The following is a 24,325-nucleotide window of genomic DNA, read 5'->3' on the forward strand; positions in this document are numbered from 1 at the left end:
AATAGGCTACATGTCATATTAAACACTATATATACACTCTAAATAGGCTACATGTCATATTAAACACTATATATACACTCTAAATAGGCTACATGTCATATTAAACACTATATATACACTCTAAATAGGCTACATGTCATATTAAACACTATATATACACTCTAAATAGACTACATGTCATATTAAACACTATATATACACTCTAAATAGGCTACATGTCATATTAAACACTATATATACACTCTAAATAGGCTACATGTCATATTAAACACTATATATACACTCTAAATAGGCTACATGTCATATTAAACACTATATATACACTCTAAATAGGCTACATGTCATATTAAACACTATATATACACTCTAAATAGGCTACATGTCATATTAAACACTATATATACACTCTAAATAGGCTACATGTCATATTAAACACTATATATACACTCTAAATAGGCTACATGTTATATTAAACAGAATATAAACACTCTAAATAGGTCAGGAGCCAGACAGGGAGTCTAAGAAGGAACGAAAATGAATTATTTAGGCTATATTATTTCAAGGCTATAGTCTACAAAGAAATACATTGTGAAACATTTGCGAGTCCAACACACTAGCCTGGCAGGAACATTAAACGCTCAGCATTTAAACAACATTTTGTTGTATTAAATCATTATAGTCTATAAATTGCGCCTATAGGCTGTGTAAATACAAATTAAGTGAAAATGCATTACTAGGCTCAATCTACAGTGCCTTTGAATACATTTTTAGAAACACGAGTTTGGCAGGAATCTGGGGCTTCAGGCTCATGAGATCGTGCCTGGAGAGCAGGCCGGCAGCGGAGAATATCCTGTCCTCGCTTGCAGGACCGCTGGGGATCATAAACACCATTTTGGCCACTCTTGCCAATAGGTAGGCCTAAAGGTTTTTAGGCAAAATAACCCAATCAAAACGGAAAGCTCCTTGAAAGTTGGAATATGCCAGGCCTATTGGGCCAAAATCAATTATGGCCTATTGTATAGATAATAGAACAAAAATGAAAGAAACTTTTAAGAGATCTGTTTTTAGTTTATAAATACTTTGCTACAATTACACACTTAATTATCTACCCAATTTGTTCCTTTCTTTTAGCATGTGCACGTAATAAGTAGCCGATAGCGTCATGCTTTGGGGATATGTGCCTTTTCAGATTCCACAATGATTATTTAGTTGTGGACATTACATCTTTGCACTGCCTCTCTTGCTCTTGGTCCTCATCTTTGTAAGTCACCTTGATTTTCCACTTGTGTATTTTATCAGTTTCTTTATGAAAATATTTTGCCAACTCCATGACAGTAGTTAAAGCAAGGAGCTAAAGCAGCACACAAGTAGACTATAAATGCATGCTGGTCCGGGTATGCCCTAAACTCGTGAAGTGAGCGCTATTGGAGCGAAATTGGAGCGGGCGAGAAGGCGGACACTCCAGTCTTTGGGAACCTCGCTCCGCACTCCAGTCGAATTGGGTATGCTCCGCTCCAAATTCTGCTCACATTACTCTGTTCCATATCAATTTGGCTTGTACAGTGTTTAATTAAAAAGAGTACATTAGTCAGTTGGGCTATCAATTAAAGCTATGGACCCTGTTGACCTGGGCCTACGTATTTGTTAGTATTAAATAATGGGTCATTTGGAATGAACGGTAGCGCGTATGGCATCCTTAGCCACGGTGATTAAGTGCTCTGCTATATGTCTGTGTCTGACTGCCAAAGCAATGTAAATAGGCCTAACCTTGGTCAGATTATTAATGTATACTCTGTTAAACACTAGGCATTGGTAAAGCCAAGAGCGTTGTCAAATATCCATGTTTGCGATCATCAAAGAACGTAATTTTTGCAGCAAAATACAGATGGGTTTGTTCATTGTCGTTTAATGTACTGAGAAATGTGGCTACATTAATAGCTGAAAGCTCCCACATGTTGTGTTGGTCTATTAATAATATTTATTCATGTCTCATGTCTTGTTATTCTTACACGTTTAGAGTTAAAGAGGAAATATACATATTAGTCTTCAGCGGTCAATATTGTCCCTACTGTCCCAACACGTGGAGAATCCAACCAAGACACCATGCAATCAATTCAAATGAGAACAAGAGGGCGATTTTAAGGTTTTAATTCAAATCAAAACAATGTTTATAACCAAATGTATCATATTAGAGTAGTACAATGCATAAATATGCGTTGGCAATACAATAAAGAATATGAGCAAATACGTGCAGCTTTACTGCTCATTTGCTGCTCATTGAACTGAGCCTGTCTTTATCCAATCATGGAGGGAAAAATGGTCACGAGTCCCATCACGCCTCCTTCACGTATGTCCTCACCGCAACCACATCCCCCATCACGCATTTCTGGGAGGATGAGGAGGAGGGGAGGAAGGTGAAGAAAGGAGAGGAGGAGAGAGGGAAAGAGTTTGTTAGGTCAGGGTTGAGATGTTTCAGGTGCAGGCTAGGAGCCAGGAATACACATTCCAGCATATGTTGTAGGTTTGAGCGAGATAAAACACTTGTTCAGTCAAAAATGCATGAAGTGTTCCATATAAAATGGTTAAGATTATACATTCTAGTGTGATTTAACTTTCCCAACAAGTTTTATTGGCAACATTTCAACTTTATTGTTATACAAAGTTTAGTCAAATTACTTTCTAATATCATAAATAATTTGATAGTAATCTGTCAAATGCAGAAGTGATTAACAAATAAACAAACCATTTGAGAAACATGTAGGCTATTATGAAGTCGTTTTTTTAAATAAGATATTAAAAAAAGTATTCCTTACCGCTATCAACTTTCCATCACCAGTCACCTCTCTCTCTATTGTCGTCTCTTTGCCGTCCCAGTTCTGTTTTTGCACAAGGTTGCCATTTTCAAGAGTAAAAACGGTCTGAAGATTAAAGGGAAAATGTAAGTTATTTCCAATGACCCGGTTCACCCAAGTCAACGGACTTTCACACACATTTTGATCCCAACCAACCATTGTTTTTCTGTCGTCGGCGGTTGTTTCCTCGAAAGGCTCGTTGAGTTTGAATTTAATTTCAACCGTTTTGAAAGTGCTCTGGGATTTCACACAGATCATTCCTTGGTCGTCCATGTTGATGATGAGACTGGGCTTGGTGCGGTTTCCCACCTGTCGAGTCGCGAAGCCAACACCTGCACAGCGGAGAACAAACTGTCAAGCGGGATCTATTGGTAGTGGTGGGGTGCAACCAAAAGCATTATCATGCATAATTACTGTTATATAAATACAAATTATAATCTTTATCCTATTATAAGTTATGTTATCATTATATTTACTCCTATTATACGTTTATCAATCATTTATTCAAGATGAGAAAAAATATCATACCCAAAGCTTTCATGTAGTCATCAAAGTTATCGCTGGAAGTCATTTTCCAGGTCCCCACAAACTTGTCAACCATCTTTCCAGTTATCTGTAATATCCCCAACAGTGCGATCTATCTTTCCAAAAATCGAATCTACTCTCTCTGATGAGAACGATCCTCGGTTTTAAAGGGATCTAAGCGGCGCACGCATGCTAATACAGACCAATCACAGCCACGGACGTCACGGTATGTAGTTCCGCAATTTCCAGTGTAGGAATAATGGTTGGAATGGGTGAAAGGTTTTTCAGTGCCACATCTACTACTGTGCCAAATTACATTTAGCTTACTATGTAAGAGGCTATGGGTTTCACAATGTCCTTTCAACTGCTGAAAGAGTGTCTATTACTCTGCAAATAGTTCACTGATCACAGGTTAAAAATTATGACAGAGCTAGATAATGTAATCTAGTAGCATACATCTGAATGGACAAAATGATCAAACTTGGTAGACCAAAAAAATGAACACGCTTTCCCTTCAAATAAGTTTCATGCTATCTAAACTAAATAACTTCAAAAAGTGAATGTACTCCCAATTAAACTGGACCATTCAGTAGAGGCCAAAAGTATGTAGACAGCTGCTTGTCGAACATCTCATGGCAAATCATGGACATTAATATGGAGTTGGTCCCCCCCTTTGCTGCTATTACACCCTCTGCGCTTCTGGGAAGGCTTTCCACTAGCTGGTGGAGCATTGGTGCAGTGACTTGCTTCCATTCAGCCACAAGAGCATTAGTGAGGTCGGGCACTGATGTTGGGCGATTAGGCCTGGCTCGCAGTCGGCGTTCCAATTAATCCCAAAGGTGTTCGATGGGGTTGAGGTCAGGGCTCTGTACGGGCCAGTCGAGTTCTTCCACACCAATCTTGACAATCGCTTTTTGTATGGATCTCGCTTTGTACACAGGGGCATTGTCATACTGAAACAGGAAAGGGGCTTCCCCAAACTTGTCACAAAGTTGGAAGCACAGAATCGTCTAGAATGTCATTGTATGCTGTAGCGTTAAGATTTCCCTTCATCGGAACTAAGGGGCCTAGCCCGAACCATGAAAAACAGCCCAAGACCATTATTCCTCCACCAAACTTTACAGTTTGCCCAATGCATTCGGGCAGGTAGCGTTCTCCTGTCATCCTTCAAACCCAGATTTGTCCGATCGACTGTTAGATGGTGAAGCGTGATTCATCACTCCAGAGAACGCATTTCGACTACTCCAGAGTCCAATGGCGGAGAGCTTTACACCAGTCCAGCCGACACTTGACATTGCACTGCACGTGGTGATTTTAGGCTTATGTGCGGCTGCTTTGCCATGGAAACCCATTTCATGAAGCTCCTGACGAACAGTTCTTGTGCTGACGTTGCTTCCAAAGGCTGTTTGGAACTCGGTAGGGAGTGTTGCAATCGAGGACAGACTATTTTTTCCCCTTCTGTAAGCTTGTGTGGCTTACCACTTTGTGGCTGAGCCGTTGTTGCTCCTAGACGTTTCCACTTCACAATAACAGCACGTACAGTTGACCGGGGCAGCTCTAGCAGGGCAGACATTTGACATACTGACCTGTTGGAAAGATGGCATCCTATGACAGTGCCACGTTGAAAGTCACTGAGCTCTTCAGTACGGGCCAATGTTTGTCTATGGTGATTGCATGACAGTGTGCTCCATTTTATACACCTGTCAGCAACAGGTAAGGCTGAAATAGCCAAAACCACAAATCTGAAGGGGTGTCCACATACTTTTATTTATAGGGTATTTCTATAATTGACTGAAAAACAACAAAGAACATTTCAATAAAGTATTTTATCATAAACATTAACAAATATACAGACACATAAATAATACTGAGGGAGGGCGGGGACTAGTTCTTGGCTGTAATTTTGGCCTGGGGGTCCTTGGCTACACATCGTGACTGCAGTGCAGTCAGCATCTCCTTGCTGGTCAGTCTCGCTCCCTTCATCAATAGCCTTTCTCCATCCACTGTAGAGAAGGGGGAAACACAGGTAAAGAACTTGTTTCGCTGAGGCAGTATAAAAGGCACGCAAAACAAACCCCCCAAAAAAATCAGGAACTGTTACCTGGTACCAAATGGTGAAGACTAGGAGCCTAAAGAACCCAACAGGCTAGATTACTATTATGTAGGATAATTAGGATTTCATTGTGTAAATACCTGGTCATTGCATCACATTTCTTTGAGCTTTTACTACAATGGTCACCAACCCTGAGACTAGAGTGTTCCAGGGTGTGCAGAGCAGGCTATTTAATCCAGGCCAACATCTGGAATCAGGTGAGTTAATGCTGGGCTGGCACAAAAGCCTGCATATATACATACAGTTTGAGACACCTATTCATTCAAAGGTTTTTCTTTATTTTTACTATTTTCTACATTATTGAATAATAGTGAAGACATCAAAACTATGAAATAACATGTGGAATCATGTAGTAATCATTTTCCAACATTTGTTTAACCCTTTTTTGGTTACTACATGATTCCATATGTGTTATTTCATAGTTGTGATGTCTTCGTTATTATTCTACAATGTAGAAAATATTTAAAATAAAGAAAAACCCTTGAATGAGTAGGTGTGTCCAAACTTCTGACTGGTGCTGTATATCTCCAGGACCAGGACTTGTGACAACTGCCTTAATACACCTTAATACACCTAATACACCTAAGACACCTTAATACACCTAATACACCTAATACACCTTATACACCTTATACACCTTAATACACCTTAATACACCTAATACACCTTAATACACCTCTCCTTGTCATGCTAAACAGACTGATACCCAGACTATAACCTACCATAGGCCTATATGAAGTAAATGTTAGGTAAAAGTCTATTCTACGTACTGAATGTGATGTCCACCACTGGTTCAGACTGGTCGTGTTTTACTTCTGTCATCACCTCACAGTTCATATTGGTAGATCTGGCCTTCTCAGACCCAACCAGGACCAGGAACTCCCTGCAGGACACCAACATTGAACGTCACATTAACAGGGGATACACGTCTGTGTGGCGGTTGACCCCTCACAGGAATAACATCTAGAGATCAATTTCACCCATTTAGAGGATCAACCAATCTGTCAAATACCTACCAACCATCCCTTATTCCAGTGACTGTCAAATACCTACCACCCATCCCTTATTCCAGTGACTGAAATACCTACCAACCATCCCTTATTCCAGTGACTGAAATACCTACCAACCATCCCTTATTCCAGTGACTGTCAAATACCTACCAACCATCCCTTATTCCAGTGACTGAAATACCTACCAACCATCCCTTATTCCAGTGACTCTGGTGATGCTTATAGACTATTTTATAGAATGAGCCTTGTGGCTACACAGGCTATGGAAGAGGGTAGTTACAGGCCCCCATCTGCCCAGACTGGGTGAAAATGTGCATGGGTGATGAAATGTCACTTCCTTATGTTATAAAATACATTTTACCAAGACAAATATAATAATTCATGTTCTGAATTGTTCAGCGGGGTCGTCCTCTAACATATCATTAACATTACATCCAAAAAGTCGGATTTCGTAACCTAATAAATCCGATAAAAAGCACCGAGCGCTGTTGACACAGCAGTGCAGGTTTCTCGTAACAATTGAGGATTTTACATTTTGTGGTAATGGTCTTCAAAGTTGTTTCTGCGGGTCACAAACATTTGAATTTGCTTGATTCACGTGTCCTAGGTACACAAGTGACAGGTGTTCTTACCGTGTGGAACGAACATTGGATTCAAACGGACAAAACTGAACAACAATGTTCTTGACCGTCTTTAGCACCACCGTGGTCTTGCTTGAAGCCGCCATGTTTTCGCAACGATGACCTTTCAACCCGGCCGCTGTTAAAGAACATCCCGACCGCTGATTCGACAGAGTGAATACATTTTTTCATCTGTTCTCGTTGGTTTATTTACCACCCAGAGTACATCTACTTTACTTCGTTAGTTCACTCTCGGGTACGGTTTCAGAACAGCCTATATGCTATGACCATTTTTTTACAGATTTATATCTGCAAATTTCCTGAACACTCGCACTAAAAATGTACACCACTAGAGGGGAGTAGTGGATAACACAAGTAAAAACTCGGTAAATTATCACTTTCACCCAATTCTCATTCCGCACAAGATGGTAATAATGGATTAAACATGACTAATAATACGAATTTATCATGATCATAATTTAACAGTAACAATTTTGCACGGTGTGTGGCTCAATAGGTTTTATAGATAGGATAAGTAATGCTGCAATTCAATGCTAGCCTACTTTATAAAATATACACATTTATGTAGGCTATATCAAATCCTATTCAAATAATATGAGATGAATAAAATGAATAGGTTATTATTGGATTCAATTAATTTACGTTGGACATAATACATGAGACAAATCCATGTGTATCCTAAATGGTTAAAAAACAATTGTCATATTTTATGCTATTCACTTAATATTCAATAAACACTAGCGACTGTTTCTGAATAACTTGACACAGCTGATTACTGTTTACTGAGATTAAATTGCTACTGACATCCTCTGCTAATCTACTGATTGATGATGTTTGTGTCTAAAATTAAGTTAGGGTGGAGAGGACCGACCATCCGGAGCAATCTGTTATACGTTGAGTCAATAGCAGAGGTAACACACACACGCACACACACGCGCGCGCACGCGCGCGCACGCACACACACACACACACACACACACACACGCCCTGTCATGCTCTGAGTCAATATAGCAGAGGTGCCACTTTAAATAGACACCCAAACACACAGGTAACATAATCAAATGGACCAGTATCGTGGCGGTTTAACACAAGCTGCAGTTGTTTCCGGATAGAACCAGATGGAAAGGGGTCAAGTCACAACACAAAACACTTTTATTACAATTCTACTGTGTTAGTGGTTTAGTCAGATGCCATTTGTGTTTGGGGCATATCATGGGGGTGGGAGGGGGGGTCTATGTGTGTCTGTGGGTATGTAGCCTACAAGGCTTTATCAATACAGACATTTTCTGATTCCACCAGGAAAGTTGTCATAAATGATTTTCACACAGAATGTAAAAGCAATGTGTCATTGGGTTTTAATGAGAAGCAGTGGGTGAATGTGGCAGTATTTGTTAATCAGATCAATTTATGTCACACTTAATTTAAGGCCAGCCTTCCTGTGTAATGCACCAGGAAATATGGTAGATATGTTCGGCCAAAGACTCTGTGTCCGCTCAGCCATAAACAATGTGTGTAGACAGTACAATGATAACAGCTGTGTTGGGTTGTGAGTGTGACTGTGAGAAAGCCAGGGGTGTATCTTTCACTGGGGGTCTGTCCCCCCCACAGTTTTATAATTGGAATATGATACAAAACAACGAGGCAACGGTGTGCTTTAGGACCATGCGGACATCTCTGAGCAGTCTGGTAGGCAGTCTGGAGTGTTTATCCGACTTTTAAAACATTGTATATTACTCAACATACATCACCAAAATATTGTGCAAAAGAAAGTTTCCACGCTGCCACGCTTTTCTTTTTTGTTTTTGGCGGAAATATCAAGCTTTTAAAAATGTCTATATCAAACACCCCTACTCTGGTCCTTCTCTGCCATTAATGGCCATTTTTCAGTTAAGAAGCAAAATTAACAGCCTTTCTTTTTAGCTATACAGTATTCATCATTGTGATAAATAACCCAAGTGTTTTCTTTCTTCCCCAGTTCCCCCTCCTCCGATCCTTAACTTAGCACCTCTCATCATGTTCTGTTCAGTCAGAGGACCAAGTCATCAGCCCTGAGTTTCCTGAGTTGCCGCCAGCGACCAATGCCTTGTGATGATTTGACAGTAGGAGTGAAGAATGAACAGTCACAATCTATATATAGCCGTAAGGCTTGAGGCAAGCATTTCCTGGCTATATCGACCTCCCTCCTCCTTTTCGGCTAGCTTTTTTCTCCCTTAACTCTGACAATGACAATCAGCCCTACTGGGACCAGTGGCAATAAGCCTAATGTCCAAAATTAAGTAAGCAGGGAGGAGGGTTGGCTCAAAGAAACAATGTAGAGGAATTGACCAGGAAGGGGTCGACTCATAATAATAAAGGTTAAATAACAGTAATGGGTGTTTGTATTTTACTTTCCACTTGTTATGCGCACTATGAGTAGCTAAATATAAACCGTGACCATGCTGAATCATTCTTTCAACCAGCCAGGCAGGAAGTCAGAGATGACTGTCATTGTCTTATTTCATTTATTAAGTAAGCAAGGGCTCATTCCCAAAAGAGCCATTTGGGTTAGTTGAAGACAGACAGACTAGCGCTATTGTCTGTGTGTAAGCTCCTGTTGTTCTTAATACTCAACTATCAAGGTATCTTGCTGTGCAATAAAAGTGGTGTTCTATAATGGTGTAACTGAAATGATTGGTAAACAATTAAATGGCATCATAATAACATGCAACATCTTAGATGTAGCCTAATTACATACCATTTTAATACACTTTATACACATGTAAAGCTTTGCGATAGAGTATTCAATATTTTCCTATTGAATAGGCTAGCGTAGAGCAATTTGTCATAAACCTCTCCACGTTCTGAGTGCAATTACGCACTACATGTCCCAGAGACCATAATGTTTTACGTAGCGATGTACGATTGTGTTGTGAACAACATTAGCGTGAGCAACTACTGGAATCGGTGGTTTGCCTTCAAAATACAAGTCCCGATTGAAACATGCAAACGGATATAGTAGAATCATTCCACAATTTGACTAAATAATGCTAAACAAGTTTGGAATGCTGTTATATAAATAAAAAAAAGACAAAAATTCGTTATTTTACACAAGAAAACAAACATCTGTTGAAAAAGCACCGTGGACGTATTCGACTTCAGAATTGCATTGGGGGCGTACTTATATTGCAATGTACAGCCTTCTGTGAAATGGGGTATCAGCCTACTCAGTAAAAACCCACAGATTAAAATTCTAAAGAGTTTTCATCAAATATTAGCATCGTAGCTCCTATTGTAGCACTATAACTGTGGGAAATCAGCTCACTATTCAGCCTATTGGGCGTATTGGATGTTCAATGCAATTTACAGCCTTCCCTATGGATCTTGGGTCCATGAAATGGGGTATCAGCTTACTCAGTATTTTAAGAGGTACGACGCTAGTATTTGTGTTTAAACTCTTTAGAATTGTAATCTGTGCGTGTCACTGAGTAGGCTGATACCCCATTTCATGGACCCAAGATCCATAGGTATTTTTTGTGTCAAATGAACTAATTATTGCATTTTGTTGAGTTTATATAACAAGTTACAAACTTGTTTAGCATTATCTAGTCCAATTGTGGCATGATTTCACTATTGTTATCCGTTTCAATGGGGACTTTTATTTCAAAGGCGAACCGCCGAATCCACTATTGTTGCTCACACTAATGTTGTTCACAACACACCGGTGCGATCTGTCACTCCTCCCCAACATTTTGCCGGAGTAGGCAGGGTCTGGGTGCAGAGGCAGAATTTCACCGTTCTACGTCTGGGAATATTCGTGCACCGTGGAGAACGCGCCTCACAGCACCTCTGCTTTGAATAGTAGGTTTGTATTTGTTAATTATTTAATAAATGCTGGGTTTTCTGAGGTGGTGGAGCCTCGCTTAACAAATCCAACGAGTTTCAATTCAACAGTAGCCTAACCGACTGCTATTCATGGCTAATCTTCTCCGGTAAGTGTTCTCCGGACTCCATCTAAGAATGTAGAAAGTTGCGCCTTAATGTCAAACAGGTCCGTTTATTTCTAATGGCAGAGGTGTGTGTTTGGTTTGCTATAGGCAAATTCCGAAACATAGATTTTTTAATTTATTTATTTATTCTGCTGCAGCACCGCCAGGCAAGGAAGGTGGGCTTCGAACAGTCCCATTGAATGAACCAACGATTTTGGGAATATTGATGATGGGGGAGATAGGGGACTTGGGCTGCAGGGAGACTGCTATTTCATGAAAGGCCTTTGCTGCTTGAACTAATTGGAGCGCTGAATCAAAGTTTCTGCTCAATGAGGCTAGTAGGAAATTTGATATATTGGTCAATGCAGCAGTTATAATTTTGGGCAGCAATTCAAAGTTGAATGCTGCAGTCTACATCATGTTTGTTGATCTGCGTTTGTCATGAGTTCTCAGTTTTCGCAGAGAAGCAAATTAATTTGTCTCAATATATGTTAAGGCTCTTTGCTATTTCTTTGTATGCTTTTCAAAAATCCACACGTTTTATGGATAGGAAGACAGAATTGTCATACATGGAATTACTGTAAAGAAGTTTAGCTTTACACTTTGAAGACAAATGTAGAGATTAGAGTGTGGGCCTCCATTATATAGAATTTGTCTGTCTATTATCTTCAAGCCTGACCTCTTTAGTTTAGTCAATTAATTGAGTTTATAGTAAATTAAATGACGTACTTGCAACACAATCTTTATAATAGTGACATTCATCTGGTGTTGAGATGCAAATGCACTTCCTGCATTGGCACAGAGATAAACTGGTCCCATAGCCACACAGCAAGACCAGCAGCAGGTTACAGTAGGCCTATTCTATTCTATTCTACAATAGCATCCTGATGTATATTGAGATGCCCATTGTTCCCCTGCAATGGCCGCCATAATATAAGCATAATATAACATAAGCATAATATAACAGGAGTATAGTATAACAGAAGCATATCAGAAGGGTTGAGTCCAGATTGATGACTGGGCCAGTTGTCTCTGAGTCAAAGACTTCATGTACCCTGTCATTAGACAGACAAACAGCATTGGCTTTATTGACAGCAACAGGCTTAGAGGTTTCTTCCTACCACTGGCCTAGCAGGCTGGCATTTTCTGTTCCCCAGTGCCAAGAGAAACACCCTCCCTCGTTCTGTGTGTATCTCTACTGTGTTTGTAGTCATTGTCTGTGTGTGTGTGTGTGTGTGTGTGTGTGTGTGTGTGTGTGTGTGTGTGTGTGTGTGTGTGTGTGTGTGTGTGTGTGTGTGTGTGTGTGTGTGTGTGTGTGTGTGTGTTGTGTTGTGTAGTCTGTGTATGTCTACTGGAATTAGAAGAGGAACTCGTGGTTTAAACTTTCTCAGATTTTCTGGCCAGTTTGGACTTATGCAGGGCAGACAAGAATACTACTGTAGCATAACAATCATCACATTGTTTTGACCACATGTTGGATCTGAGAATCAACTTCCCTCGGGGAGTCTGTTACTCTCTCGTGGACTATATCACACTGCGTTTATTGACCGAGAGTAGTTAGTTCATCTGAATGTCTTGAAATAGACAACCCACTGGGGCAAAACTGGTTGAATCAATGTTGTTTCCACATCATTTCAACCCCCCCAGAAATCTATGTGATGACTTTGAATCAACATGGAAAACTGATTTTCAAAAACAAATTTGAACCTAAATCCAATGACATAGTGATTTTTGTTGTTGAATTTCAAGTTGAATTCACGTACAGTAGGTTAACAACTCAAACAGATGTAAATGAAAACTAGACCTTGAACTGAAGTCTGTGCCCAGTGGGATGCCTTTATGTCAGTCAAGTTGAAACTGGCTATTGGTTTAATTAGACACAGGTGCAATATGCAGAAGTCGTTCCACCTCTTCCTAGTTGCTAGAATTCGAATAGTGTACCTAATTTCACTTTGTGACAAAATAAGCAAATATAGTGTAGAGAATCATTGTACCAACTAAACCGATGTGAAATATAATTTCAATAACAAAAAAGATTTTATTTTCAGCTCTTTGAAAAGCTGGTGTTCAAAAGCGAAAGTAAAAGACGCAAAAACAAAACTTAATAACGGGAAGCTTAGAAATAGCATACATAGAACAGATCTACCGCTTCTTAGACTTGCTTTCAATAAGAATGAAAGATCTATAACTCACATTTCTATGTGAATTTGGTCGAGTCAACCCAAAAGTTACATATTGCAGCATTAACTGCTGCGTTTGTTAATACCAGTTTATTACACCCTCAGGCCAAATTTATGGATTAATCACCTAGACACTAATAATGTTTGTGTCGGACAAAATTGATTGAAGCAGACAATTGTGCATGCGGCACATTTTTTGCATTTTTGTCTGTGATATATTTTACCCCTGCATTAGTGGTGTATGATGTTCATATTTATAATTAGCTGTAGGGTACTGGCAGCTGTTGTGGGGAAGACTTGAAGTACACTTCAGCACACACCACTACATTCTCCTAACACACAATGTGAACAAGAATTTGTTTTGTACAGGTGAAAGCTTTTATTCACACACCTTCTGAGTGACATGACCTCACTTCATTTGTGGACAATTCCACAATAACAGAATTGCACCGAGACTCCGATTTTTCACTTAAAATGTACGTCAAACAAAAACCTTGATTTCAAAGTTTAACAAACCATACAACTATGCACAAGGACTACTTTTAAGAATTTACATGCAACATTTTACAAAAACACATTTACTGGCAGAACTGTGCAGATGCAAAGTTTGGTAACAGAATTTCAGAAAGATCGTGGTGATGTCTCGTTAAAAGGTACACATATATACATGGACTACCATTCCAAAAGGTTGGGGTCACTTAGAAATGTCCTTGTTTTTGAAAGAAAAGCAAATTCTTTTGTCCATTAAAATAACATCAAATTGATCAGAAATACAGTGTAGACATTGTTAATGTTGTAAATGACTATTGGAGCTGGAAACGGTTGATTTTTTTATGGAATATCTACATAGGAGTACAGAGGTCCATTGTCAGCAACTATCCAGTAGAGCTCAGTAGAGTATAGTACAGTAGAGTATAGTACAGTAGAGCTCAGTAGAGTACAGTTCAGTAGAGCTCAGTAGAGTATAGTTCAGTAGAGCTCAGTAGAGTATAGTACAGTAGAGCTCAGTAGAGTACAGTTCAGTAGAGTATAGTACAGTAGAGCTCAGTAGAGTATAGTACAGTAGAGCTCAGTAGAGTACAGTTCAGTAGAGTATAGTATAGTAGAGCTCAGTAGAGTATAGTACAGTAGAGCTCAGTAGAGTACAGTTCAGTAGAGCTCAGTAGAGTATAGTACAGTTCAGTAGAGCTAAGTAGAATATAGTTCAGTAGAGCTCAGTAGAGTATAGTACAGTAGAGCTCAGTAGAGTATAGTTCAGTACAGTAGAGTAGAGCTCAGTGGAGTATAGTGTAGTTCAGTTCAGTACAGTAGAGTAGAGCTCAGTATAGCTTAGTATAGTTCAGTAGAGCTCAGTAGAGTATTGTATAGTTCACTAGAGCTCAGTAGAGTATAGTATAGTTCAGTAGAGTATAGTATAGTTTAGTTCAGTAGAGCTCAGTGGAGTATAGTATAGTTCAGTACAGTAGAGCTCAGTATAGCATAGTATAGTTCAATAGAGCTTAGTAGAGCTCAGTAGAGTATTGTATAGTTCAGTAGAGCTCGGCAAAGTATAGTATGGTTCAGTAGAGCTCGGTGGAGTATAGTTCAGTAGAGCTCAGTAGAGTATAGTTCAGTACAGTAGAGCTCAGTGGAGTATAGTTCAGTACAGTAGAGCTCAGTATAGCATAGTATAGTTCAGTAGAGCGCAGTAGAGTATTGTATAGTTCAGTAGAGCTCAGTAGAGTATATTATAGTTCAGTAGAGCTCAGTAGAGTATAGTATAGGTCAGTACAGTAGAGCTCAGTGGAGTATCGTTCAGTTCAGTACAGTAGAGCTCAGTATAGTATAGTTCAGTACAGTAGAGCTCAGTGGAGTATTGTTCAGTACAGTATAGCTTTGTGGAGTATAGTTCAGCATAGTACATTAGAGCTCAGTAGAGTATAGTATAGTTCAGTATAGTACAGTAGAGCTCAGTATAGTTCAGTACAGTGGAGTATAGTTCAGTACAGTACAGTAGAGCTCAGTAGAGTATAGTATAGTTCAGTACAGTAGAGCTCTGTAGAGTATAGTGTAGTTCAGTACAGTACAGTAGAGCTCAGTGGAGTATAGTATAGTTCAGGTCAGTAGAGTACATTATAGTGTACTCAACTCTAGTGTGCTCTACTGTGTACTGAACTCTACTGTACTGAAGTGTATTGAACTATTATCACATTTTCTTTACTGTACTGAACTCTACTCTACTTTTCTTTACTGTACTCTACTGTAATGTACTGTAATGTACTGTACTGTACTGTACTCTACTGTGCTGTACTCTACTGTGCTGTACTGTACTCTACTGTGCTGTACTGTACTCTACTGTGTTGTACTGTACTGTACTCTACTGTGTTGTACTGTACTGTGCTGTACTGTGCTGTGCTGTGCTGTACTCTACTGTGCTGTATTGTACTGTACTGTACTCTACTGTGTTGTACTGTACTGTACTCTACTGTGTTGTACTGTACTGTACTGTACTCTACTGTGCTGTTCTGTGCTGTACTCTACTGTGCTGTACTGTACTGTACTGTACTGTACTGTGCTGCGCTGTGCTGTACTTTACTTTGCTGTACTCCACTGTACTCTACTGTACTGTACTGTACTCTTCTGTACTCTACTGTGCTGTACTGTACTGTACTGTACTCTACTGTGTTGTACTGTGCTGTATTCTACTGTGCTGTACTGTACTCTACTGTGCAGTACTGTACTGTACTCTACTGTGCTGTACTGTACTCTACTGTACTGTACTGTGCTGTACTATACTGTACTGTACTGTGCTGTACTCTACTGTACTGTGCTGTACTCTACTGTGTTTTACTTTGCTGTACTGTACTCTGCTGTACTGTACTGTACTCTACTCTGTCTACTGTGCTGTACTGTGCTGTACTGTACTCTGTCTACTGTGCTGTACTGTACTCTACTGTACTCTGCTGTACTGTACTCTACTGTACTCTGCTGTACTGTACTGTACTCTACTCTGCTGTACTCTACTGTACTGTACTGTGCTGTACTGTACTCTACTGTACTGTGCTGTACTGTACTCTACTGTACTCTGCTGTACTGTACTGTACTGTACTCTAATGTGCTGTACTGTACTCTACTCTACTGTGCTGTACTATACTGTACTGTGCTGTATTGTACTCTACTGTGCTGTACTCTCCTGTGCTGTACTGTACTCTACTGTGCTGTACTGTACTGTACTGTGCTGTCCAAACTTGTGAACCCAACTGTGGTTTGTGACTACTATGATTTCCCATTGTAGCCATTTCAATTGCAGAATTTCCGTTACCGATTTGGTAATCACTTAATAATTTAATTAATAGCAGTGAAAACACTATAACTAATTTATTTATTTGTTACTTTTATGAACTTTAATTATCCTCAGTTCTCATTGGTTAGAGAAACTAGAATATATCCCTAAGATATGTGGGTTTTTGGTAATGTTTCTTAAAAACAGTATCAAAAACTAAATATAAATGTTGATTTTAGTCTTTACAGGGGTCTTTACTTCTACATTGTTTTGATATATTTCTAATACCTTTTAAGACTTTTTCTAGTAGATGTTGTCTAAGACCCCTTTTCCATCTGTTTGACCAGAAATCACAGCCTGATGTTGACGGATGGAAAATGGTTGAAAAATGTATATATGCCTTAATTTATATTAAAAACGAATATACTCTTAACTTTCATTTGACATGCTTCTATGAAATTCCCATGTTGGTGCTCTTGAGTCCTTTTCCATGGAAAAGTGTTTCTACAGCTGGGAGAAGGAACACTGTGTGAAGGTGTCTGCACTGCACCAACTAGGCCTCTCAACCCTGATGACACAGACACCTAGGCCTTAGTGATAGGGATGCTGTAAACTGATACCATCATTTCATACAATATTGTATGATTTAAAGCTGCAATATGTAACTTTTTTGGCAGAGCAATTTCTTCAAATAGTCCTTACAGATCTAGGCTAGTGTATATCGGTGGCTAGAATCCACTTCAGAAGCTTGAGACGTGTTTGTTTCCATCACTGGGGATGTAAACAGTGAGGTGTCTGGTTCTACACTGACACTCTGAGGCAATTACTCCAATATGCTCCATTTGACAACTTTACCATGTGTGTGTGTGTGCGTGCGTGGGTTTGCATGTCCTTGTGTCTGTGAGTGTGTTTTATATGAGATTATGATTTTAACCTCACAGGCTCAATAAAGTAGTTTAGGAAACAGGAAGTACTCTTGAGCCACCTCAGAACCGTTTCTCTCCCTGAGTCACACTGTCAGCAAGCCTCTGCCAGAAGGTGTTTTGGCAACTGTGGTTATAGTTAAAAGGCTTGGCTGGCTCTAAAACTTCTAACGTATTCGAATTTCCTGGCATCAAAAGCCTCTATCTTCAGAGAACTTCCATTCCTTTCCCTCATGCAAGCCTAAATTATTGAAGGAGCGGAGATACATTTTGTCTTCATTTTAGGCTACAAAACCATTTCCAATATTCATCATTTCCCAAATAGCAATGGAATTCACAATTGACTCACCAGTAACTGTAAATGCTTGCTTATTCTAGTTTAATACTATCCATGTGTTTCACGTTAAACGCTTATAAACCTCTTGAAGATGGCAGAAAGAGGGAGGGAGGGCGGTAGGGAGGGAGGGAGGGTGAAGCAAAGGACAGACATAATAAGAGGGATGTAAAAATATATACACACTATATACACAGAGAGAAGAAAGAAAGAGGGAGAGATGAAATGCTAATCATAAAATGAAGGTATTGATCTCTGTTCGTCGGACCATTGTTGGTGCTCTTTAAAACCTCCCCACTGCTATTGACCCTGGCCAAATTGATTTTCCATTTGGATGTGAACATTGTTAGAGCGCTTGTTGTCATGGCTTTCAGAGCATGTTAATACTGGCAATGATTGGAACAGGAACAACTAAAGAGCTGTAGAAGACTGGTACATTTTTCTCAAAGGTCATTCCATTACATTGACTTCCCTGATGGTGGATAAATGTGTTGATGCACGTTGATGTCAACTAATGAAAATTGACCAGCTGTGCCATACAGGTTGCAAAATAAATGGGAAGAGATTTTCAATGTACCGATTCCATGGCACATGGTTTATGAACTGGTACAAAAAACAACACTTGATTCAACGCTTAGAGTTTTTCAATTTAAATTATTATATAGAATTCTTGCCACCAACAGAATGCTATATACAGTGGGGGAAAAATGTATTTGATCCCCTGCTGATTTTGTATGTTTGCCCACTTACAAAGAAATGATCAGTCTATAATTTTAATAGTAGGTTTATTTGAACAGTGAGAGACAGAATAGCAATAAAAAAAATCCAGAAAAACGCATGTCAAAAATGTTATAAAATGATTTGCATTTTAATGAGGGAAATAAGTATTTGACCCCTCTGCAAAACATGACTTAGTACTTGGTGGCAAAACCCTTGTTGGCAATCACAGAGGTCAGATGTTTTTTGTAGTTGGCCACCAGGTTTGCGCACATCTCAGGAGGGATTTTGTCCCACTCCTCTTTGCAGATCTTCTCCACGTCATTAAGGTTTCGAGGCTGACGTTTGGCAACTCGAACCTTCAGCTCCCTCCACAGATTTTCTATGGGATTAAGGTCTGGAGACTGGCTAGGCCACTCCAGAACCTTAATGTGCTTCTTCTTGAGCCACTCCTTTGTTGCCTTGGCCGTGTGTTTTGGGTCATTGTCATGCTGGAATACCCATCCATGACCCATTTTCAATGCCCTGGCTGAGAGAAGGAGGTTCTCACCCAGGATTTGACGGTACATGGCCCCATCCATCGTCCCTTTGATGCGGTGAAGTTGTCCTGTCCCCTTAGCAGAAAAACAACCCCAAAGCATAATGTTTCCACCTCCATGTTTGACGGTGGGGATGGTGTTCTTGGGGTCATAGGCAGCATTCCTCCTCCTCCAAACACAGCGAGTTGAGTTGATGTCAAAGAGCTCCATTTTGGCCTCATCTGACCACAACACTTTCACCAGTTGTCCTCTGAGTCATTCAGATGTTCATTGGCAAACTTTATACGGGCATGTATATGTGCTTTCTTGAGCAGGGGGACCTTGCGGGCGCTGCAGGATTTCAGTCCTTCACGGCGTAGTGTGTTAACAAATGTTTTCTTGGTGACTATGGTCCCAGCTGCCTTGAGATCATTGACAAGATCCTCCCGTGTAGTTCTGGGCTGATTCCTCACCGTTCTCATGATCATTGCAACTCCACGAGGTGAGATCTTGCATGGAGCCCCAGGCCGAGGGATATTGACAGTTCTTTTGTGTTTCTTCATTTGCGAATAATTGCACCAACTGTTGTCACCTTCTCACCAAGCTGCTTGGCGATGGTCTTGTAGCCCATTCCAGCCTTGTGTAGGTCTACAATCTTGTCCCTGACATCCTTGGAGAGCTCTTTGGTCTTGGCCATGGTGGAGAGTTTGGAATCTGATTGATTGCTTCTGTGGACAGGTGTCTTTTTTACAGGTAACAAGCTGCGGTTAGGAGCACTCCCTTTAAGAGTGTGCTCCTAATCTCAGCTCGTTACCTGTATAAAAGACACCTGGGAGCCAGAAATCTTTCTGATTGAGAGGGGGTCAAATACTTATTTCCCTCATTAAAATGCAAATCAATTTATAACATTTCTGACATGCATTTTTCTGGATATTTTTGTTGTTTTTCTGTCTCTCACTGTTCAAATAAACCTACCTTTAAAATTATAGACTGATCCTTTCTTTGTCAGTGGGCAAACGTACAAAATCAGCAGGGGATCATATACTTTTTTCCCCCACTGTATCTGGGGCAGACAAAAATCTCAGCTCTGTAGATTTAACTGTGAAGAGACAGGATCACTAGATCATTTGTTCTGTTATCGCCCTCATTTAGCCTGTTCCACGAAGGGTTAAACAAATCACAACATTCATTTAAAATGAACCTTACAAACAGCAGTGTTGGGCGATCTGGAAAGCCAAAGTCAGTCAATAAATAATATAATATTCGTAGGAAAGGTTTTCATCTTTGGCTCACAATCTGTGGATACTATATGATTTGAAAGGTTCAAAAAGTATGTAAAACATCACAGCACAATTTAAAAATATATGGCACATGGAAACCAAACGAGGGTGGTCTATGGTGATAGGTGGGATGGGCTGAGAGTGGCGGAGGGGTGGGATTAAAGAGCTTATGTTTGGTCATGTATTATTGTTATGTGACTGATGTATATACAAGTACCATGTATGTCAAATGTATGTATATGTAGCAGAAAAGCTGTCAAAAAAATAACTAAATATGTGTCCTCTGAAGAGGGAGGTCGTGGATGGGTTTAAAAAAATTAATATTATAATAAAAATACATTTAAAAAATACTCAATAACCCCTAAATCACCCAGGGTTCCTCTCTGAACCTAACTGTACTATTTATTACCTAATAAGGAAATATCCTGGCTGTGATATTCAAAACAGATGTATTAATGATTTATAATACAGGCTTAGTTATTCTGATTGACTAATGATTTATAATACAGGCTTAGTTATTCCAATTGACTAATGATTTATAATACAGGCTTAGTTATTCTGATTGACTAATGATTTATAATACAGGCTTAGATATTCCTGTTGACTAATGATATATAATACAGGCCTAGTTATTCCGTGACACACTGACCAAGTCAAACATCTTTCAGATGAAGATCACTCGATCTTAGCTGCCATCTTGAACATGTTTCCTTAATGATCTCTGTACTCAGACCCTATGATTGATATGGTAATCCTGTCCCTGTCCGCGCTGCTACGACCTCACACATCGCATTAGCTCAGGTTTTGTTTTGGTTGTTCGTTTCCTGTCAAGGCACTGCAATTGATTGTGACAGGCAGCAACTCATAGAGTTGTGTTATGAGGAAGTGTGTCATTTGTCTGTTTCTGATGATTCATCGTGTTTTTATGCCATAACTGTAATATTCTCATGGGATGCGTCTCAAATGAAATCCTATTCCTTATATACTGTAGTATCGATGGGGAGGAGGAAATCGGTCGGGATATCCTTTTTGACGATATATCGTATAATTTTGACCAAAACTCCCTTATTTGTCTTTCATAGCTTGTTCTCCATCTTCTTTTTAAATAGGGAGCCCATTTGTTTTAGGCACTTTATTTCCGTGACTGATCAACACTGGTTTTCTCATGGCTCTCTTGTCCTTCTGCAGCAGACATATGGTGAGCAATATGTTTAAAACGTTGAATCGCAATAAAATCACATTATCAAATAGCAATACATATAGAATCATGACAATCGCAGTACATATAGAATCGTGACAATCGCAGTACATATAGAATCGTGACAATCGCAGTACATATAGAATCGTGACAATCGCAGTACATATAGAATCGTGACAATCGCAGTACATATAGAATCGTGACAATCGCAGTACATATAGAATCGTGACAATCGCAGTACATATAGAATCGTGACAATCGCAGTACATATAGAATCGTGACAATCGCAGTACATATAGAATCGTGACAATCGCAGTACATATAGAATCGTGACAATCGCAGTACATATAGAATCGTGACAATCGCAGTACATATAGAATCGTGACAATCGCAGTACATATAGAATCGTGACAATCGCAGTACATATAGAATCGTGACAATCGCAGTACATATAGAATCGTGACAATCGCAGTACATATAGAATCAGGACAATCGCAGTACATATAGAATCAGGAGACTAGCAGTACATATAGAATCATGACAATCGCAGTACATATAGAATCAGGAGTATAGCAGTACATATAGAATCGTGACAATAGCAGTACATATAGAATCAGGAGAATAGCAGTACATATAGAATCAGGAGAATAGCAGTACATATAGAATCGTGACAATTGCAGTACATATAGAATCATGACAATCGCAGTACATATAGAATCATGACAATCGCAGTACATATAGAATCATGACAATCGCAGTACATATAGAATCATGACAATCGCAGTACATATAGAATCATGAGGCCCCTGGCCATTCCCAGCCGTACTATAGAGTGCACTACTTTTGACCAGAACCCTATGGGCCCTAGTACACTATATAGGGAATAGTGCCCTGTACACCACTGTGAACACAACAGTGAGGGTAGTGGTGTTAGTGAAGGCCACAGCAGGGTACAGGGTAGTGGTGTTAGTGAAGGCCACAGCAGGGTACAGGGTAGTGGTGTTAGTGAAGGCCACAGCAGGGTACAGGGTAGTGTGGTGTCAGTGAAGGCCACAGCAGGGTACAGGGTAGTGGTGTTAGTGAAGGCTACAGCAGGGTACAGGGTAGTGGTGTTAGTGAAGGCCACATCAGGGTACAGGATAGTGTGGTGTCAGTGAAGGCCACAGCAGGGTACAGGGTAGTGGTGTTAGTGAAGGCCACAGCAGGGTACAGGGTAGTGGTGTTAGTGAAGGCCACAGCAGGGTACAGGGTAGTGGTGTTAGTGAAGGCCACGGCAGGGTACAGGGTAGTGGTGTTAGTGAAGGCCACAGCAGGGTACAGGGTAGTGGTGGTAGTGAAGGCCACAGCAGGGTACAGGGTAGTGGTGTTAGTGAAGGCCACAGCAGGGTACAGGGTAGTGGTGTTAGTGAAGGCCACAGCAGGGTACAGGGTAGTGGTGTTAGTGAAGGCCACAGCAGGGTACAGGGTAGTGTGGTGTTAGTGAAGGCCACAGCAGGGTACAGGGTAGTGGTGTTAGTGAAGGCCACAGCAGGGTACAGGGTAGTGTGGTGTTAGTGAAGGCCACGGCAGGGTACAGGGTAGTGTGGTGTTAGTGAAGGCCACGGCAGGGTACAGGGTAGTGGTGTTAGTGAAGGCCACAGCAGGGTACAGGGTAGTGGTGTTAGTGAAGGCCACAGCAGGGTACAGGGTAGTGGTGTTAGTGAAGGCCACAGCAGGGTACAGGGTAGTGTGGTGTTAGTGAAGGCCACAGCAGGGTACAGGGTAGTGTGGTGTTAGTGAAGGCCACAGCAGGGTACAGGGTAGTGTGGTGTTAGTGAAGGCCACGGCAGGGTACAGGGTAGTGTGGTGTTAGTGAAGGCCACGGCAGGGTACAGGGTAGTGGTGTTAGTGAAGGCCACAGCAGGGTACAGGGTAGTGTGGTGTTAGTGAAGGCCACGGCAGGGTACAGGGTAGTGTGGTGTTAGTGAAGGCCACGGCAGGGTACAGGGTAGTGTGGTGTTAGTGAAGTCTACAGCAGGGTACAGGGTAGTGGTGTTAGTGAAGGCCACGGCAGGGTACAGGGTAGTGTGGTGTTAGTGAAGGCCACGGCAGGGTACAGGGTAGTGGTGTTAGTGAAGGCCACGGCAGGGTACAGGGTAGTGGTGTTAGTGAAAGGCCACGGCAGGGTACAGGGTAGTGTGGTGTTAGTGAAGGCCACGGCAGGGTACAGGGTAGTGTGGTGTTAGTGAAGGCCACGGCAGGGTACAGGGTAGTGTGGTGTTAGTGAAGGCCACGGCAGGGTACAGGGTAGTGTGGTGTTAGTGAAGGCCACGGCAGGGTACAGGGTAGTGTGGTGTTAGTGAAGGCCACGGCAGGGTACAGGGTAGTGGTGTTAGTGAAGGCCACAGCAGGGTACAGGGTAGTGTGGTGTTAGTGAAGGCCACGGCAGGGTACAGGGTAGTGTGGTGTTAGTGAAGGCCACGGCAGGGTACAGGGTAGTGTGGTGTTAGTGAAGTCTACAGCAGGGTACAGGGTAGTGGTGTTAGTGAAGGCCACGGCAGGGTACAGGGTAGTGTGGTGTTAGTGAAGGCCACGGCAGGGTACAGGGTAGTGGTGTTAGTGAAGGCCACGGCAGGGTACAGGGTAGTGGTGTTAGTGAAAGGCCACGGCAGGGTACAGGGTAGTGTGGTGTTAGTGAAGGCCACGGCAGGGTACAGGGTAGTGTGGTGTTAGTGAAGGCCACGGCAGGGTACAGGGTAGTGTGGTGTTAGTGAAGGCCACGGCAGGGTACAGGGTAGTGTGGTGTTAGTGAAGGCCACAGCAGGGTA

At 40.9% G+C, this 24,325-nt stretch overlaps 3 protein-coding genes across 5 annotated transcripts in view; 1 reads left to right on the forward strand and 2 right to left on the reverse strand.

The window, feature by feature from the left end:
* Positions 1 to 2,131: 2,131 nt before the first annotated feature.
* Positions 2,132 to 3,536, reverse strand: fabp4a (fatty acid binding protein 4a). The gene is made up of 4 exons (XM_029734594.1): positions 3,381 to 3,536; positions 3,009 to 3,184; positions 2,814 to 2,918; positions 2,132 to 2,386 (listed from the first exon to the last, which is right to left on the reverse strand). The coding sequence occupies exons 1-4, from the start codon at positions 3,451 to 3,453 to the stop codon at positions 2,333 to 2,335; spliced, it is 408 nt and encodes a 135-aa protein (XP_029590454.1). The 5' UTR covers positions 3,454 to 3,536; the 3' UTR covers positions 2,132 to 2,332.
* A 1,584-nt stretch (positions 3,537 to 5,120) lies between these two features.
* On the reverse strand, positions 5,121 to 7,262 carry mrpl53 (mitochondrial ribosomal protein L53). Its single transcript, XM_029734595.1, has 3 exons — positions 7,133 to 7,262; positions 6,261 to 6,373; positions 5,121 to 5,380 (listed from the first exon to the last, which is right to left on the reverse strand). The coding sequence occupies exons 1-3, from the start codon at positions 7,225 to 7,227 to the stop codon at positions 5,262 to 5,264; spliced, it is 327 nt and encodes a 108-aa protein (XP_029590455.1). The 5' UTR covers positions 7,228 to 7,262; the 3' UTR covers positions 5,121 to 5,261.
* A 3,583-nt stretch (positions 7,263 to 10,845) lies between these two features.
* LOC115175373 (phosphoprotein associated with glycosphingolipid-enriched microdomains 1-like) overlaps positions 10,846 to 24,325 on the forward strand; it is a 110,597-nt gene continuing 97,117 nt past the window's right edge. Inside the window, exon 1 of one of the 3 annotated variants that reach the window (XM_029734599.1) lies at positions 10,846 to 11,109. The gene's annotated coding sequence lies outside the window, so the exon portion shown is untranslated. The remainder of the gene's footprint in view (positions 11,110 to 24,325) is intronic. The other 2 variants (XM_029734597.1, XM_029734596.1) reach the window with 2 other exon arrangements.

The sequence above is a fragment of the Salmo trutta genome, chromosome 36 (genome assembly GCF_901001165.1).
Source record: "Salmo trutta chromosome 36, fSalTru1.1, whole genome shotgun sequence".
Taxonomy (NCBI): domain Eukaryota; kingdom Metazoa; phylum Chordata; class Actinopteri; order Salmoniformes; family Salmonidae; genus Salmo; species Salmo trutta.